A 17684-nucleotide genomic window follows, 5' to 3' on the forward strand; every position below is an offset into this window, starting at 1 on the left:
TTCACAGCGGTGGAGCTGGCACGTGCAGCCTTCCCAGCTGAGGTTGTGAAGCTGGAGGAAGCCTGGGGAGACCACCTGGTGCAGCAGAAGCAGCTGGATGCTGCCATCAACCACTACATCGAAGCCAGGTAGGGGTGACTGTGGCGAGGCAGCTGTGCCATCCCCACAGTGCTTACAGCTGTGCCAGGGCCCCTCGCTCCTGGCCTATGGCGTCCTGCTGTCCCAGCCCAGGGGTCACCCACAGCTCTGCCAGGACTCCTCTGTCTGTCTGTGCTGCCCCATCCGGTTGCCCCATTTACAGGTCTGCTGATGTCCTTCCTTTCCAACCCTGCAGCTGCCACACCCTGGGTTCCCCCTCGCTCTGCCACAGCTCCCCCCTTGCTATCTTTGCTCTGAACTTCTCTCTAAACAGATTTTCTCTCTGCTGGTGCACTTCACCCTAGCTGCTTAACCCTTCCCCAGGCCCCCAGCCCTACTTCACCCCCTGCACTCAGAAAGACCCTCTTGGCCATAACCACCCATGACACAATGCAGCTGGGAGCCCTCCACTCCCTGGCAGCCTATGAGAGGGGCTGAGCTTCGAGACCTGTGGGGTTGTATCCACCCGAGTGCGTGGCCTTCTTTGGGGACCAGGCTGGGGAGGCAGCAGAAAAACACTTCCCTTCTGCTCACCCACCCTGAGCAGTCCCTGCTCCCTGGCTCCTGCTCCCTCCCACAGGCTCCCAGCCAAGGGCTGCCTTGTTGCAGGGTCATCCTTGGCTCTTGGCAGCTCGTGCTGTTCCCACTGCTGCTGATGCTAGCAGAGGGGAGCCCGAGCCAGGCTGCAGAAATTGCCAAGAGCTGAGGAGCTGTCCCGGATGCCCTAGGTGCTCCATCAAGGCCATTGAGGCAGCCATTGGAGCGCGGCAGTGGAAGAAGGCCATCTATATCCTGGACCTGCAGGACGTGCAGACAGCAGCCAAGTATTACCCCAGAATCGCCCTGCACTACGCTGCTCTGCAGGAGTACCAGGTGAGCTGGCTCCCAGCCCCACCCCCTGCCCCATGGCCCCAGCACGGCTCACCCCATAGCTTCTCCCTGCAGATTGCAGAGGAGCTCTATATCAAAGGAGACCGGACCAGGGATGCCATCGACATGTACACACAAGCAGGGCGCTGGGAGCAAGCGCACAAGGTAGGGTATGTGCCAGAGGTTGGGTCTCAGGCAGTGGTAGGGTCTGGGCTGACAGCCTACTGGGAGCTGCCAGCCCCTGAACGATTTCACCCACTGAGCCCACACATGCTGGGCCTTGGTGCAACCTGGCGTTTCCTGGGGGAGAGGGGGGTGTGGAGCCCCGTGCTGCCCAGCTGGTGCAGCAGCAAGCCAGCCCAGAGCTGAGGGGAGGGAGGGCCTTCGCCCCATGTCCCAGCTCCCAGCATGCTAGGCCATGGCTGCGCAGGGTGGTGGAACCTGTCTCCTGCACGTCCTGACAGCTAGCGACCAAGTGCATGAGGCCTGAAGACGTGTCAGTCCTGTATGTCAGCCAGGCCCAGGAGATGGAGAAGCAGGGCAGGTATAAGGAAGCAGAGAGGTGAGTGTCCCCAGACTCCATGGGCCCCAGCAATGCTCAGGTGGCTGCCCGTGGGATATGGTGTAGAGCGAACAGACCTGCTTCCCTCCTTGGTTGTCTCTCATTCCTCTGAAGGGTGTGTTTTGAGGGCACCCAGCATCCTGCTTCTCACCCCACCCGCCCTGCCCAAATCCTGTCAGGAGCTCCCACAGCTGCATCAGGCAAACCTGAGGGATGGGGCTGTCTCACTCATGCAGTTCTTCACACCTGGGCAGCAGGAGCCAGACTGGACCCTGTGCGGCTCCAGGGCCTAGGGGTGTCCTCTTGTGTGGGGTCAGCTGCAGTCCCAACTGAGGATTAGGCATCAGGCTCATTCAGGCAGGGTCTTTCTTGTCTGGGGGCACCAGCCCTGGTGTGGCCCGGGGACAGGGAGACCCTGGCAGGCCTGTAGGAAGGAATTGGTGAGGGCTGGGAAAGGGGACCTGCCCCTGCCCCTGCCTTTGCATGGAGCTGCAGAGAGGCCCCGTCACCAGGGCTTCCATTGTCAGCAGTGCCGTGAGCAGAGCCTTCCCCCTGCTTGCTGCGGTCTGTGCCTGAGAGCAGTGGCATCAGCCTGGGCTACGCTGTTTGCAGACTATACATTGCGGTGGATGAGCCTGACCTGGCCATTACCATGTACAAGAGGGGCAAGATGTATGGAGACATGATCCGGCTGGTGGCAAAGCACCACAAGGACCTGCTGAGTGATACCCACCTCCACCTGGGCAAGGTAATGCCCTGGGACAGGAGGTAGCGCTGGCTCCTCAGCAGGGGAGGACCAGGGTTACAGAACCAGAGTCGGGCTGGAGGAGCCTATGAGGGTTATCTACACGGATGCAGGATGCTTCTCCCAGCCCATGCCTGCCAGTGGTGTTCCAGCCTCCTCTGGAAAACCTCCAGTGAAAGAGAGTCCACTGCTGCCATAGGCAGGTCCTTGTACTGCTGCCTCGCCGCTCAGCCAGCAAGGCCTTGTTTCCTGGGATCTGGTTTCAGTCTGCTTTGTTGCAGTTCAAAGCCAGCACTTTGTATCCTGCCCTCTCTGGCAAAGTTTGTCACATTTGTCACCTGCCACTGGACTCTCCAGTTTCTCCATATCCTTAAAATGCAGAGTCAACTGGGCTTTGCTGGGGATGGGTACTGGGCTGTGCCAGTGCTCCTTCTGGGCCTCAAACCTGAAGGGTCCTGGCTTGAGGGTGTTGCCCCTCTGCTTAGGCTTAGACCAACACTGCACTGGGGGCAGGAAGGGATTTTCCCCCTTCGTCAGACTGCTCCAGACAGGGGGAGGCGGGTTGCTTTTCTCAGTTGCAGGGGCACGACCTCTCCCTGGGATCTCTGGAATGTATATTAACCCCCTTTGCAGCAGCAGGACATTGGTGGCTGCAGCCCCCTGCTTTCCCTGGGGCAGGGGTGATGCCTGGGACTGTCAGGGATGACTGTGTTGTGTTACTCAGAGGTTTGACAATGGATTTGCGGTGGATGCTTTGGACAGGGCTGATCCTGCCTGAGGCAGGGGTTGGACTAGACGTGACCTGTGGAGCTCCCTTCCAGCCCTGCTTTGCTATGATTTCTATGAATCAAAAGGTCTTCAGTGGTCTCTTTAGTTATCATGACCCTTAGTTTTTCCCCTTTTTGATCTATATAATCCTTATTAGGTTGGGACACAGCCTGCTATTTTTGTGGGGACCAAGGGATAGTGGCTTTTGAGTGGCTCTGCCTTCCACACGTCTCCTGTGAAGGGCTTGCCCTGGCTGTTCAGCAGCAGACCCACATCTTCCTGGGTCCACACTTTCTCTCTGACATACCCAAAGGGTCCCTTCCTGGCTGTGACCTCCTCACCCAGCAGCCTCATGCATACACTGTCCCTGTTGCAGGAGCTGGAGACAGAGGGGCGCCTGCAGGAGGCCGAGTACCACTACCTAGAAGCCAAGGACTGGAAAGCAGCTGTGAACATGTACCGGGTGAATGACATGTGGGAAGAGGCATACAGGGTAAGACTCAGCAGGGAGAGGGCAGGTCCTCTCTGCTCCTAGCAGCAGGGGTCTCAGTGACAGAGGAAGCCACCGGGAGCAGGGTGGAGCGCTGCATGCCTGGCCTCGTAGTTCTGCTGCCCACCCCGCAGCCAGGCTGTGTGGCGGAGGTGCTGCACCCATGGCCCTCACCACCAGCTCCCCAGACGCCAAGGCAGCCATGGTTCAGGGCAGGTTTCTTGGGGAGTGGTGGGTGCCCAGGCTCTGTCCTGGCACAGGGGGATGCAGCCAGCCCTTCAGCTCTGCTTGCATTGGCAGGTGGCCAAGGCCTATGGCGGGGCCAACTCGCACAAGCACGTGGCCTACCTCTGGGCCAAGAGCCTGGGGGGTGAGGCCGCTGCGAAGCTCCTCAACAAGTTTGGGCTCCTGGAAATGGCCATCGACCATGCGGCCCACAATGGGTGAGCAACGCCAGCCATGCATGCGCCTCCTGGGGAGCAGCATGCCCCTCACTCATGGAGGCTGCAGGCCCCAGCACCCATGGGTCCTGTCACCTCCCTCCTGGTGGGGCTAAACACAGACCAGGCAGCAGGGAGCCTCCAGCTGCTTTGCTCTGGAGCAGCGAGGAGCTTGGGGTTGGGGCCAAGGCCAGGTGCTTCCATCAGTGCCACCAGCAGCTGCTTGTGGGGTGTGTGGCATGGGCTCCCTTGTGGCACTTGCCCAGTGCCTGTGCCTCGCTCTGCCCCCTCAGGTCCTATAACATGCATTTACTCTTGGGCTACCTACATGCCCTGCCTTGGCCCTCCCCGCTCACCTGCTCTGCGGAGACACAGCTTTGCTGCCCTTTCATCCCCTTCCTCTCTGTGCAGCGTCTTTGACTTTGCCTTCGACCTGGCCCGGCTCTCAATGAAGCACAAGATGCCTGAGATCCACTTCAAGTATGCCACATTCCTGGAGGACGAGGTACGGCCCTCATGGGCACTGGGTCCAGGATGGGGGCAGGTGCTGCTCTGGGCACAGAACCCAGCTCCGAGCAGGAGGTGCTGTGGCAGTGTTGGGACATGTCCGTGCTGCACAGAGGGCTGGTGTGGGGGCCAGGAAGCAGGGGTGCGTGGGGTGGGTGGGTAGGCAGCTCCTTTCCTCTTCCCCCAAGGGTAAGTTCGAGGAGGCAGAGGCAGAGTTTGTAAAAGCCGGGAAGCCCAAGGAAGCAGTGCTGATGTGAGTGCCCTGCTCCCCTCCACCCAGTCTGCACCGGAGCATGCCGGGCCTCTGGTGCTCACAGGATCCCTGCCCACTGCCTCTGGCCCTGCCCAGCCCCAGTTAGCATTTCTCCCGGGTGTCCCCAGGTATGTCCATAACCAGAACTGGGATGCAGCACAGCGCGTGGCTGAGGCACATGACCCAGAGAGTGTGGCTGATGTGCTGGTGGGGCAGGCCCGCTGTGCCTTTGAGCAGAAGGAGTTTCCCCGGGCAGAGGCCTTCCTTCTGCGAGCCCAGCGCCTGGAGCTGGCCATCAAGTACTACAAGGTGGGCCTGGGCTGGGGAGGTTCCTCCACTTGACACAGAGCCCGATGCCTAGGAGGGAATGTGAGCAGTGTGTGGGGGAGGGGGAGAGGAGCCCAGCCCCAAGCCCCTAGTCCCCAATCCACTTGGAGTTCAGCATCCTGCCCCCTATGCAGGTCTTCCCATCAGCACCCCCTTCCACTCCCGGAGCTCTGACCTGCAAGTGCCTCTGCCCTGCAGCCTGTTCTGGAAGGGGCGGAAACTGGCCAGAGACAGCGGTGCAAGGAGGAAGGTGGCAGCACTAGGCTTAGGGCTTCTGGGGCCACTTCTGCCTGGGCCAGGGTGGGTTAATTCCTCTGGCCCCTGTGCGTGCTCCCAGTGGCAGCCCTAGGAAAGGGGAAAAGCTTGAGAGAGTTTAGAGGAGAGCCACGTGCATGATCAGAGGGCAGGAGAACAGGCCTTATGAAGAGAGGCTAAGAGCCATGGGACTCTTCAGCCTGGAAAAGCGCAGGCTCAGGGGTGACCTGGTGGCTGCCTATAAGTATATAAGGGGTGTACATCAGATCTGCGGGAACACCTGTTCACCAGAGCGCCCCAAGGGATGACAAAGTCAAACAGTCACAAACTCCTCCAAGACCATTTCAGGCTGGACATAAGGAAGAACTTCTTTACTGTCCGAGCCCCCAAGGGCTGGAATAGGCTCCCTCCAGAGGTGGTGCAAGCACCTACTCCGGACTCCTTTAAGAGACATTTGGACATTTATCTTGTTGAGATTCTTTGACCCCAGCTGACTTCCTGCCCTTAGGGCAGGGCTGGACCCAATGATCTTCCAAGGTCCCTTCTAGCCCTAATGTCTATGAAATCTATGAAACCAAGTCACATGACAGTAGGACACAAACCCCTCCATTCCTTGAAGTGGGAGGAGGAGCGGGGAAGGCAGATGCACCAGTAGGGGGGTTGGATCTTGTGGTGGATGGGGGGGTAGGGTGCTGTTCTGCCTCCCCCAGCCTGGTCCCAGAGAAGCTGACTGGGCAGAAACAACCTGCAGCTCACCTCAGGCTCCCAGCCACGACCCCACCTCCTGTGCACAAAGCCAGCCTGTGCCACAGCATGGGTAGCTATGACCCAAGGGGTCCTGGCAGGGAGAGCAGGTATTCCTCCCTAGGTGGGGGGGAGCATCAGCTGGGCCACGGGGCTGGGAGGTTCCTGGGGCAGGGGGCTGGCCGCTGAGCTAGTCCCCACTGCTCACCCTGGGCTGCATGCAGGAGGCTGGCATGTGGAGTGAGGCCCTGCGCATCTGCAAGGAGTATGTGCCTGGGCGCTTGGAGGCGCTGCAGGAGGAGTATGACAGAGAGGCGGCCAAGAAGGGCTCCAGGTAGGCTAAGGTGTGGGTGCTGGCTGCCCTGGGGGCAGGAGCTGGGGGCTTACTCCGCCTGCTGGGCTGTACAGACCCCACTTGACTGGTTGCTGCCATCTGTGGGGCAGGGTTGTGCTCTCCCTGCTGGCGTGGAGGGCTCTTCCCCTGCTCTGGGCCACGTACCCGAGGACAGAGCAAGGAGGGCGATGCGGCACTGTGTGGAGCAGCTCTAGGAGGTGCCTCGTCAACTCCCCCTACCTCAGGACCACCATGCCATCCCTTCCCATGGCCATAGAGCTGCACCAGTCCCCCAACCCCTCTTGCCCAGCCCATCCTGCACTCACACCTTGCCTTGCTCCTGGCAGGGGCCTGGAGGGGATGCTGGAGCAAGCGCGAGAATGGGAGCAGGCCGGGGAGTATGGCCGGGCGGTGGACTGCTACCTGAAGGTGCAGGATCCCAGCAACAGCCTCCTGACCGAGAAGTGCTTGCTCAAGGTACGTCTGGGCCCATGGCCCTTTCCACCCTGCTCTGGTGCCCAGGGGCCTGCACCCACTCTAGACACCTCCCCTGCCTCCAGGCTTCTGCATGAGGCTCTGACTGACCAGAGAGAGGAGCCCCAGGTGCCAGGACCCAGGGGACTATGCCCTCAGCACCCCATGAGCACAGGCCTCAGGGGCTGGGCTCACCCCCAGAACCCAACACTAAAGCTGGGATGACATCTGGGGGTCTTTCCCTGTGCTGGTACCAGCATGTGCCCAAGCTGCTGGACCCCCTCTGAGAGCCTGCAGCTCCTGGGGCAGGGCCAGGCATTGCCAAGTCCCCCCCCCACCAAATGCAGGGCTCCTAAAGACTCCTATCAGTGATTGGAGCTGGGCAGGGGCTTTGCAGCGGCTTCTTCCTGCCTTGGTGCTACTGATGGTTCCTCTCTGGCAGGCGGCTGAGCTGGCCATTAAGTTCCTGGGGCAGCCACACAGCATGGAGGTGACACGGGCAGTGGGCCCGCAGCTGGTGGCCATGAGGAAGTTCAGTGCGGTAAGGTGGAGCGGGGAGCAAGGCAGCCGCAGGAGCTGAGCCGTGGGATTGCATGCTGTGGGAGGTGGGTGTAGTGTCCAGGATGGACACTGGCCGTGACCTATTGAGTGTCGCTGGCGTTGCCCAGAAGGCCTGGGCTTGGGCCTGGCCTGAAGTCCACCTAGGACATGGGTACCCTGGCCCTGAGGCATGACCATCCCCTGCCCCAGCGCTCGGGTGTACATGTAGCCCCAGCCCTGGGAGCTGGTGCTGTCCCAGCCATGACCCTGCCATGGCCCTGCAGGCAGCTGAGTTGTACCTCAACCTGGACCTGATCAGAGAAGCCATTGACGCCTTCATCGAGGGTGAGGAGTGGAACAAGGCCAAGCGGGTGGCCAAGGAGCTGGATCCCAGGTGTGTGCAGCCCACCCCGCCCTGCGTGCCCTGCTCCCTGCCTCCGTCCTAGAGCCCTCCCCTGTCTGTCTGTCTGTCTATCTGGCCGGCTGTCCTTAGGCATCATCTCTCCAAAGGCCACCCAGCCATGGCCAGGTAGGGCTGGCAGGCAGGCAGCTGTCCTGGGCCAGAGCAGCAGCAGGTCATCCCAGCTGGACCCCTGGGCTCCCCTGTGGGCACCTTGCCCCAATAGCTTGGCCACCAACAAGGCCCCTCTCTGCCCAGCAGGTCAGAGGAATATGTGGACCAGCGCTACAAGGAGTATTTAAAGAACCAGGGCAAAGTGGATTCTGTAAGAATGCATCTGTCAGGGGTGGAGGGGCAGGATCAGCGTGTGCCCCTTGGGGTGTGCCTGCCTGGGGCTGGGCAAGGGGGCTGGGCCTGGGGAGCCCAAGGGGCTGCTGCTTGTGTGCCTCCAGCAGGCTGGAGCACCCCACAGTGTCTGTGGAGAGGGGCAGGTGTGGACTGCATTAGCAGGGCCCCAGGATTTCACACATCTGTCTTCAGCTGGTGGGAGTGGACGTCATGGCTGCTTTGGACATGTATGCAGAGCGCGAGCAGTGGGAGAAGTGTCTTGAGACAGCAGCCAAGCAGGTAGCTACCATGGCCCTGCGTGTGGTACTGGGACCAGCAGAAGAGGGAGAAGAAGTAGGAGCTCTGCCCTCCCTGCCAGCACTCTCACTGACACTGGTCACACCGACCCCTGGATCTTGCCCAGGCTTTGTACCATATGGACCCCTCAGTCTGACCCAGGCTGCCAGGAGGGTTTCCCTGTCAGTTCCACATTCTCCTTTGCCTTTCGCTGAGTGCCTGCCCCAGCGCCTGGGAGCCACGGCAGGGAGAGCACTGGCTCCTGGTCTCACTTCTGTGCCCAGGGAGCATGGATTGGGCACTCAGTGCCAGGCCTGGCAGAGCCAAATGAGTGTAGCAGGGGCCTTGCGCAGTCTCTAGCTCTCAGATCCCTGCATCCCCTGACTTCAGGGGACGCTGGGTCTAGGCAGGGGCTCTGATGTGCCAGGGCAGGACAACGTGCTGCCTCCTTGGAGCAGGTGTGGCTATGTGTCTTCATGGCAGCTCTGAGCCACAGAGGCCACAAAACAAACAGAGTAGGTGGCTGGGGTGTGCCCTGGTCCTTCCTGCCCCTTGCCTCAGTCCCTTGCAGCGCAGGACTCCCCCCATGTTTTCTCCCCACGGGCAGCCCAGGCCTGCCAGAATTGTCCCCCCTGTCCTGTGCACCTGCTTGGGCCTTCCAGCTAGCTGGGTGCTGCAGCACCAAGGGGGCATGGCCTCCAAACATGATGGGCATGGCTGGGGACCCTCTGTGCACTGCTGCCACATGCGGAGGGGAAGCCCCAGCAGCCCTGCCCACCTTGCCCCCTCTGGCTCTCCTGAATCCACATGTGGGAAGAAGCTCATTGGGAGACTCCTAGCAACAATGCATTTATGTGCATGTGTGTCCATATGTAATGGTGCATGTGTATGCATGTGCATGTGTCCGGGTGCTGGCCTCTGGCAAGGCCACTCAATCTGCTCCAGAATTCAGAGGTTTTTCACAGGAATTCCCATCCACTGCAGTCTCTCCCCCACTTGATTCAAAATCTTTATTGGTGATACAGAGCTTTGTGCAGTTCCTAGAGACCCCATGGAGAAGCATGGGAGAGGGTGGGGACTGCCATAGCCCCTGCTCATGCAGCAGCCCAGCCATCAACCCCTTTCCTCCCTTGACCATTTAAATTTGGTTTGGTTTCTTGTGGCCTCTGCTCCTGCTGGGAGGCTGCTCCAACCCCTTGTTGGCTGCCGGAACTGGTTGCCTGGTGGATTCTCCAGCACGTAAAGTCTTCTGTCATGGTTCATAGAAAGACATTAGGGCCAGAAGGGACTTTGTAAAATCATCATGGTCAAGAACTCTAGAACAGGAGGTTTCAGTAACGCGAGGAGGAGCATTGGAAAGGCCTTAACACAAGAGCTGGAGGAGTAGCACCTTAGCTGTGCATGCATGTGTGTGTGTGTGCATGTGTGTGTGTCACAGACATGCTGGTGAAATCTCCCCATTCACCATCACCAGCTCAGGTTTGCATGGAAATGCAAAGCCTGATGCTGCTGTGCTTCTTGTCCGTGCTCCAGAACTACAAAGTCCTGCACAAGTACGTGGCTCTGTATGCGACCCACCTCATCCGAGAGGGCAACTATGACAAAGCCCTGAGCCTGTACGTCCAGCATGGAGCCCCTGCCAACCCACAGGTAAGGGAGAAGCCCAGCACGGGGTCAGAGGCATGGTTGTGTGGTGTGCTCATGCTTTCAGCTTGTTCTCCTGCCCTGGGCAGAGGCTGCAAGGAGGGTGGTCTGGGAGCTACGTCTACCCTGCTGGGATCTCCTCTGGCCGCGGGGTCTCTAGGTAGGGACCTGTGGCCAGTCCCTGCTCCCTCTGCCTGCTGAGAGGAAGGCAGTGACCACGGATCTTTCCTTAAGCAGCTAACTGAAGTTTCCAAATCATGACCTGGTTCTCACAGGGGCTTCAGTTACTGGGACATCTGCTGTGAGGGGCACAGCAATGCTGAGCCAGTCCAGCAAGGTCTCAGGGTGTGTGGGGATAATGATTTGATATAGCTGGTGAGGAGGCCATGAGGGGAGCTGCTCTCCTCAACTTGTTGCTCTCACACAGGGAGGAACTGGTTGAGAATTTGAGGGGGGAAGGTGACCTGGGAGACGATGATCATTACATGATATTTTGCCCGGGCTCTACGTGAGCTGTTGCCACCCAGGAAAGAGATCTGGGAGTCACTGGTGACATCAGCTCAGGGGCCAGCAGCTCAAACAGCATGTTTGGGGTTATTAAGAAGGGAATTGTAAGTGAAACAAAGGACCACGATGCCCCTTTATGAATCTATGGTGCATCCATGCCTTGACTGCTGTGCCTGGTTCTGCTCCCCACACCTCAGCAAGGATGTAAAAGAACTACAGAAGGTCCAGAGAAGGGCAGTAAGGATGATTTATGGCCTGGAGGGGCTTCCATGTGAGGAGAGACTAAAGAGGCCAGGCCTGCTCAGTTTAGAAAAGAGATGCTTGAGGGGGAACATGAGAAGGTTTACAAAATGGGTGCCGGATAACAAAGCTTTTACTATACCACTGTAAATAGCCTTCATCAATCTGATGAAGACCTTTACAGTCAACAGACAGGGCCTTTTTACTTTTCTGAAGAAACTGGTTTGTCCTCCCCAAGCTGTTGAACATCATTTGCTTCTTGCATCAAGGTATGATGGCAACTCGCATGATCAGGGGACAGCAGGGCAGGCCCTATGAGGACAGGCTATGGGACCTGAACCTGTTCAGCCTCCACAAGAGAAGGCTGAGGGGGGATCTTGTGGCCTGTTATAAACTAGTCAGGGGGGACTAGCAGGCATTGGGGGAATCACTATTCCCCCGTGCACTGCCAGGAGTGACCAGGAATAACGGTCACAAGCTGGCAGAGGGTAGGTTTAGGCTAGATATCAGGAAGCGCTACTTCACAGTCAGAGCGGCTAGGATCTGGAACCAGCTTCCAAGAGAAGTGGTGCTGGCCCCTACCCTGGGGGTTTTTAAGAGGAGGTTGGATGAACATCTTGCTGGGGTCGTTTGACCCCAGTATTATTTCCTGTCATGGCAGGGGGTCAGACTAGATGATCTACTCGGGTCCCTTCCGACCCTAGAAACTATGAAACTCTAGTGAATGAAAAGAAAGAATCAAACGTCTTTGACATCAACAGCGGGGTGAAACAGCATCGGACCTCAATGCTGGAGGCTGCGGGGAGAGAGAAACGCTGGGAAAAACCCTGGTCAGACCCTGGTCACTCTCCTTTTCAGCACATGCTTTTTGTCACTGAGCAAGACAGGCCTGTGGTCTGACCCAGTCCATGGTAATTCATATGTTCTTATAGTCTTATGAGTTCAACTCCTAAGAGAAGGAAGGAAGGAGAGCAGCAGAAAAATGACCCTGGACTTCAAAATAGCAGATTTCAGCAAACTCAGGGAATTGGGGGGAGGATACCCAAGTTGGAGGTGAAAGGCTCCAGGGGAGCCCCCTGTACTCTAAGGAGCTTGCATTAAGGGCACGGGGGCAGAATTTCCATACAGGAAGTGAGAAGGGGAAGAGCAGAAGGAGCCTGGCTTGGTCAGACTGTGAACGTTTAAGCAGTGAGGTGAAACTCAGAAAGGAATCAGGCAGAGAGTGGGAACACAGCCAGAGCACTAGAGAGGCATCACATGGAGAAAACCGGGAAGGCCAAGGCTCGATGGGAGATGCAGTTGGCCAGAGATGTCAGCTGTCATAGAAAGGGGCTCTACAGGTGTGTCAGAAGTAAGGGGAGGACAAAGGGAAACACAGGGCCCTCGCTGAATGCGGAAGGCCACAGGTGATGTGGGGAAGGCTGAAGTAGGTAATGCCTTTGCTACTTCATTTTTACAAATAAAGTCAGCTACCAGGTGGCAAGTGCGGTGGTGGCCAGTATTCAGCAGAGCCATGCAGGACGCACCCAAAGGTACTGAGAGAATTCAGAGCCAGTGGCTGTCCTCTTTGAGAAACGTGGAGGTCAGAAGTGGTCCTGGATGACTGGAAAATGGCAACTATAGCACTCATCTTTAAGAAGGGGAAGAAGGAAGATCTGGGGACCTTACAGACCAGTCAGCCTGACCTCGACACCTGGAAAAATGATGAATCAGGTCAAGGAATCCCTGGTGAAGCTCCTAGAGGAGAACAAGGTGATCAGGAACAACCAGCATTTATTCCCCAAGGCCAAGTGAAGCCTGGACAACCCGATTGCCTTCTAGGATAAGGTGGCTGGCTCCGTGGATGGGGCAGAGCAGTGGCTGTGATATGCCTTGATGTTAAGAGGCTTGTAATGCCATCTTCCATTGTGTTCTCATGAGCTAAGGAGGAAAGTCGTGTAAAGTGGATACATAACTGATCAGGTTGTTGTGCTCAACAAGGAGTCGTCCATGGCTCGGTGTCCAGCTGTGAGGAGGCATCAAGTGGGGCTCCCAAGGGATCTGTCCCAGTCCCAGTGTCTTCGTTAACAATTTGGAGGATGTGACTGAGTGCATGCTCAGCCAGCAGCTGGGTGGAGTTGCAGCGCACTGCAATGTGATGTTAGGATTTAGAAGGATCTTGGAAAGCTGGAGAAATTGGTCCAAAATCAATTGGATGAAAGTCAAGGCAGACAGCTTTTCTCCTCATGTAGAGAGTAGGACACGTAGCAGCAGCTTGGAACTACAGCAGAGCGAGATGAAGTTGGATACCAGGAAAAATTTTGCTGCAAAACAGCGAGGCAGTGGGCTCGATGCTCGGGGACGGTGTGCAATGGCCATCATGGGAGATCACATAAGCCATGCTCGGGGCACTCCAAGAGTAGTAATGCCTGGGTTAGAAGCAGAGCTCCACACATGGCTTGTTTGCAAAAGATTAAAGAGCTGGGAAGGTTCATGGAGGAGATGGGATGCAGGAGGAGGGGCTCTGGCCCCCAGTCAAGGTGCGAGAAGTCCTGCCGCCTGCCCCAAACTGCCAGGCAGAGCTGAGGGGGCTCTGCTGTCTGCCACGTGGAGCTGGGGAGGAATCTTTTCCCCTCATGTCAGGGTTTATTTTCCACCTTCCTCAGCAGCACTGGGAGCTGGCTGCAGGCCTGCTGAGGGCTGTGGCTGGGCTGTGCCAGTGCTCCTGTGGAAACTCAACCCAGAGGGTCCTGGCTAGAGGGTCTTGTGACACTGCACTGGGGGCAGGAAGGGGGGTTTCCTCCACAGTCAGTTAAACTGCAGCAAGGGAAGCTGAGGTTGGAGACCAGGGAGAGCTGTCTTGCTCTGAACAGCCTTGGACCCATCACCTAGGGAGGTTGTGGACTCCTGTCCCTGGATGCTTTCAGGAGACAGATGCTGAACTGGGGTGGTTCAGGCAGGGACCGTGCGGCCTCAAGCAGGGGCTGGACAAGCTGTGGCCACCCGAGGACTAGCCAGCCCAGCTGTACTGTGACTCTACTGTTGACCCCACACTTGCCCTGTCTCTCCAGTCAGACCTTCCTGAGTCTGCCGCATGGCCAGGCACTGTCCTAGTACCCTGTCGCTGGGACATGCTGCTCTCAGGAGCCCCCCTCCATGCCCCATCGCCAGAGACAGTCGTTCCCCCTTCTCTTCCAGAACTTCAACATTTACAAGCGTCTCTTTGTGGAGATGGTGAATGCGACCGGCATGAATAGCGCAGAGGCCTACCCCAGCTGGGCCGACCTTCGGGACATGCTCTTCAACCTGGTGAGAGGGCACTGTGCCCCAGGCCACTGCTGCCACCTTTGGGGCCTGCGCTGCAGGGGGGGAGCAGTGCCTGGGGGGGGTTGGACAGCACGGGGTGTAGGAGAGGCCTGTCAGGTTGTGGTGGCTGGCACTGGGGGCGGGGGTGCAGAGGCTTGTAGCCAACCCGCAAGGTTGGAGCCAGCAGGAGCCATCCTGGGGAGAGCAGGAGTCATCTCATGGGCTCCCCGTGCCCAGGCTCTGCCTGCTCAGGATGACACAGCCGGGATGTGTTGCCCCCTTCAGGGTTGTGAGGGGAGCAGAAGCAGGGGAAGAGTGCAGGGAGCTGGGGATTGGAGCTGGCGCGCAAGCAGGACTGGCACCGGGAGGGAGAGCCCACGCTGTCCCTGTCCTGTGCATTAGTGCTGGCAGTGCCCCCCACTGCAGCTCACCTGCAGCACTGCCCTCACCTCAACCCCACTCCCCTTCCGGCCTGGCTGCCCCGCAGGAAGCGGGATGGACACTCAGTACTGAGGACGCTGTAGCCCTGCCCTGGGGCTTCCCCTGTTTCCTTCTCATGGCTCACCCTACCCCTGCCTTGTTGCTGAGTGCTCTCCTGGATGGGCTGGCACGTGCCCATGGGCTGACATGTTGCTGGGACCCCTCTGCACCTGCAGTGTGAGAACCTGGTGAAGTCGAGCGAAGCCAACACACCTGCACACGAGGAGTTTGAGAACATACTGCTGGTCTGCCACTACTACGCCACCCGCTCTGCTGCCCAGGCTGTGAAGCAGCTGGTAAGGCCTTGGTTGCCCTGCACGGCAAGGAGGTGCTTTAGCCAAATACAGCATCTTGGCCCTGGCATGGGGGTACCTGGATGCAGCTGGACGGGATGAGCTGGCAGCCTCTCTTAGCTGTAGACTGTGCCTGGGCTCCAGGTGGGGTCTGGATGGGGCTGTGAGGGGCAGTGGGCACCAGGGTCCAGGTGCCAGAGCACAGACAGCTCTACCAGCTCCCACAGGCACTGGCTGCTCATGGGTCTTGGCCTCTGGGCACCAGCTGCCCACAGTTCTCATTACTTCACCACCCTCAGGACATTGTGGCTGCCAAGCTGTCGGTTTCCTTGCTGCGTCACACCGAGCTCATCCCTGCAGACAAAGCCTTCTACGAAGCCGGCACTGCAGCCAAGGTGAGCGTCAGTCCTGGTGTCCCCACAGGGCCGCCAGGGGCCTGGGCTGGAAGGGGCAAGGGCAAGTGCCCACCATGCTGGGACCCGGCATTGGGTGCAGCCTGGCAGCACAGGGTAATGGTCACTGGGGACCTGGTGCCTGCTGGGCAGTAGCCCTGGCAACTCCCTGGCACTGCACAGGCCCCACCCCTGCATCGCCCAGCGGGGACGGGGCACTGCCTGCCCGCTGCCCCCCTGGTGCTTGGTGCATGTCCCAGCTGGAGCTCTGGTGCTGGGGCTGCCTCCCAGGCTCTGGAGGGGAGCCAGCTTGCCCCCTCTGCACCATGTGCTCCCTTCCTGTGCCATGCATTCACGCCCACCCCTGTGCTCTGCACCAGGCCATCGGCTGGGAGAACATGGCCTTTGTCTTCCTGAACCGGTTTCTGGACATCTGTGACGTAAGTGGGGTTGGGGTAGGTGGGGGAGCCGTGCTGGCTGGGGAGCCCCGGGCTGGCCCAGGGAAGTGCTGCTCACACTGCCCAGGGGCTGGGGTGAAATGAGAACAGGGCTATCTCCCATTCTGTCCATGGTTGTGCAGGGAGCTGCAGGGATGTCTCTTGGGCTTCTGGCCCCAGGGGACAAGTTCTACCAGTCCCTGGCCCTGGGTTTCGGTGCTCCTATGTGGGATGGCAGCGCTCCGGTGCAGCACAGCCTGGAGCTGGGAGCACCTGTCCTGCCAAGCTGCTTCTCCCAGGTTGTGGGGGCGCTGCTCCGAGTCTTGGACAGGACACAGTGCGTGGAGGATGAGGCCAGAGGAGGAATGATGGGCTGGGGCCATGAGGGACTGCCCAGCACCACCTCCAGGGAGAGGTGGTGCTGCTCTAGGGTCCAGCCCCCCGTGCTGTGTCCATGGAGGGAGACTGTGGGACATGCTGTGGGCTCTGCCCTGGGGTCAGCGAGGGATCCTGCATCTGGACAGGGTCTGTGCCGTACAGGGCACCCCCAGGCCTGGCACAAGCACGGTACAGGCAGTGGAGCCCTCCCGGGTGCCTAGGAGCCCCAACTCCTACAGCTGATGGGGCTGCACATTGCTCCCAGGCCCCCCATAGGGACCACCCAGCCCAGCCATGGGCCCCATGAGCACCTGCAGGGTTGGCCCCTCGGCACAGTCTCTTTGCCTCCAGGCCATCGAGGAGGGGACACTGGATGCCCTGGACCACTCAGACTTCCAGGACACGGACATCCCCTTCGAGGTGCCGCTCCCAGCCCAGCAGCACGTGGTGGTGAGTGTCACGCAGGGAGGAGCAAGGCTGGCAGGCAGCTCCAGAGGTCACGTGGCCTGAGGCAGGATCAGTCTCACCTAAGACAGTCCAGACAAACCCCGTGTCTGACCTCAGGGCCACATGACAGTCACCCCTGACACAGCCCCCGACATCGCCTCCATTCGTGCCCCCAGCAGGGGCCACGGCTGCCAATGTCTTTCTGCCAGGGGGGTTGTGGGCACTGCAGGGACCCCAGGCCCAGGCCATGCCCCTGCTGCTGAGGAAAGCAAAACCCCCCATTGTGGACCAGGCTAAGCAGGGGGAAATCCCTTCCTGCCCCAGTGCAGCTTCAGGCTGAGCCTGAGCACAGGGGAAGGCCCTCCAGCCAGGACTGTGCAGAGTTGGTGCCAGCAGGAGCACTAGCACAGCCCAGTCCCCATCCCCAGCCTGGGCTGCAGCAGCAACCAGTGCCTTTGAGGGAGGCTTAAAAAGCCCAACACATGGAGCAGAATGTGGGGCAGGGGGGCAACCAGAAGCACCCAGAGGCCTGGGACCCCCCGACCCCCGCAAGCAGAGCACAGGCATCACTGTGCCTGGAGCATCCCAGGATGCCTCAGAAGCTGGGTAGGGCTGGCAGAGGGCATGAGGGGTGAGGAGAGCATCTCACACGGCCCCGTCACCGGACCAGGGCTGGGCAGTGCCAATGCCAGGGCTCGGCTGAGGCTGCACTTGGCCCCATGCAGGAGGAGCAGCGGGAAGAGGTGCGGGACTGGGTGCTCACCATGTCCATGGACCAGCGGCTGGAGCAGGTATTGCCACAGGACGAGCGTGGCACCTATGAGGCCTCACTGGTGGCGGCCAGCACAGGCGTGCGCTCCCTGCCCTGTGTGCTCACTGGTGAGTTGAGTCAGCTGCTGCCACCAGCCAGGCAAGAGGGGAGGAGAGGCGCGTCCTGCCTGGTGCTGCTGCCCCCTGACGGGGCTGGGCCCATGCAGCCCGGTGCTTTCCAAGCAAGGCCCAGGGGCCACATGATGCCCCATTGGGGCTGGCAGCAGCAAGGTATTGGGGGGCAGCCTGGCAGCTCTTGCCTCTGATGCTGCGGCCCCTGGGGCTGGCCCTGGGGGGAAG

The 17684-nt window shown here is 59.4% G+C and overlaps 1 protein-coding gene across 8 annotated transcripts in view; it reads left to right on the forward strand.

Moving 5' to 3' along the window:
* The window catches only part of IFT172 (intraflagellar transport 172), a 50313-nt gene that overhangs the window by 31837 nt on the left and 792 nt on the right, over positions 1 to 17684 (forward strand). For 4 of the 8 annotated variants that reach the window (XM_090031269.1, XM_090031267.1, XM_090031271.1 and 1 more), the window contains 23 exons: positions 8 to 128; positions 867 to 1011; positions 1084 to 1173; positions 1473 to 1570; positions 2183 to 2318; positions 3460 to 3576; positions 3874 to 4016; positions 4425 to 4518; positions 4709 to 4773; positions 4902 to 5082; positions 6324 to 6433; positions 6781 to 6910; positions 7350 to 7448; positions 7732 to 7841; positions 8106 to 8172; positions 8388 to 8474; positions 10005 to 10121; positions 14040 to 14150; positions 14804 to 14923; positions 15220 to 15315; positions 15693 to 15752; positions 16479 to 16577; positions 17300 to 17453. In XM_090031269.1, coding sequence (XP_089887395.1) covers positions 8 to 128; positions 867 to 1011; positions 1084 to 1173; positions 1473 to 1570; positions 2183 to 2318; positions 3460 to 3576; positions 3874 to 4016; positions 4425 to 4518; positions 4709 to 4773; positions 4902 to 5082; positions 6324 to 6433; positions 6781 to 6910; positions 7350 to 7448; positions 7732 to 7841; positions 8106 to 8172; positions 8388 to 8474; positions 10005 to 10121; positions 14040 to 14150; positions 14804 to 14923; positions 15220 to 15315; positions 15693 to 15752; positions 16479 to 16577; positions 17300 to 17453 — 2550 coding nt within the window. Of the gene's footprint in view, positions 1 to 7; positions 129 to 866; positions 1012 to 1083; positions 1174 to 1472; positions 1571 to 2182; positions 2319 to 3459; positions 3577 to 3873; positions 4017 to 4424; positions 4519 to 4708; positions 4774 to 4901; positions 5083 to 6323; positions 6434 to 6780; positions 6911 to 7349; positions 7449 to 7731; positions 7842 to 8105; positions 8173 to 8302; positions 8475 to 10004; positions 10124 to 14039; positions 14151 to 14803; positions 14924 to 15219; positions 15316 to 15692; positions 15753 to 16478; positions 16578 to 17299; positions 17454 to 17684 lie in introns of those variants that run through there. The other 4 variants (XM_090031268.1, XM_090031272.1, XM_090031274.1 and 1 more) reach the window with 3 other exon arrangements.

Source organism: Crocodylus siamensis, chromosome 1 (assembly GCF_052110815.1).
Source record: "Crocodylus siamensis isolate JL-2025a chromosome 1, ASM5211081v1, whole genome shotgun sequence".
In the NCBI taxonomy this organism is placed as follows: Eukaryota; Metazoa; Chordata; order Crocodylia; family Crocodylidae; genus Crocodylus; species Crocodylus siamensis.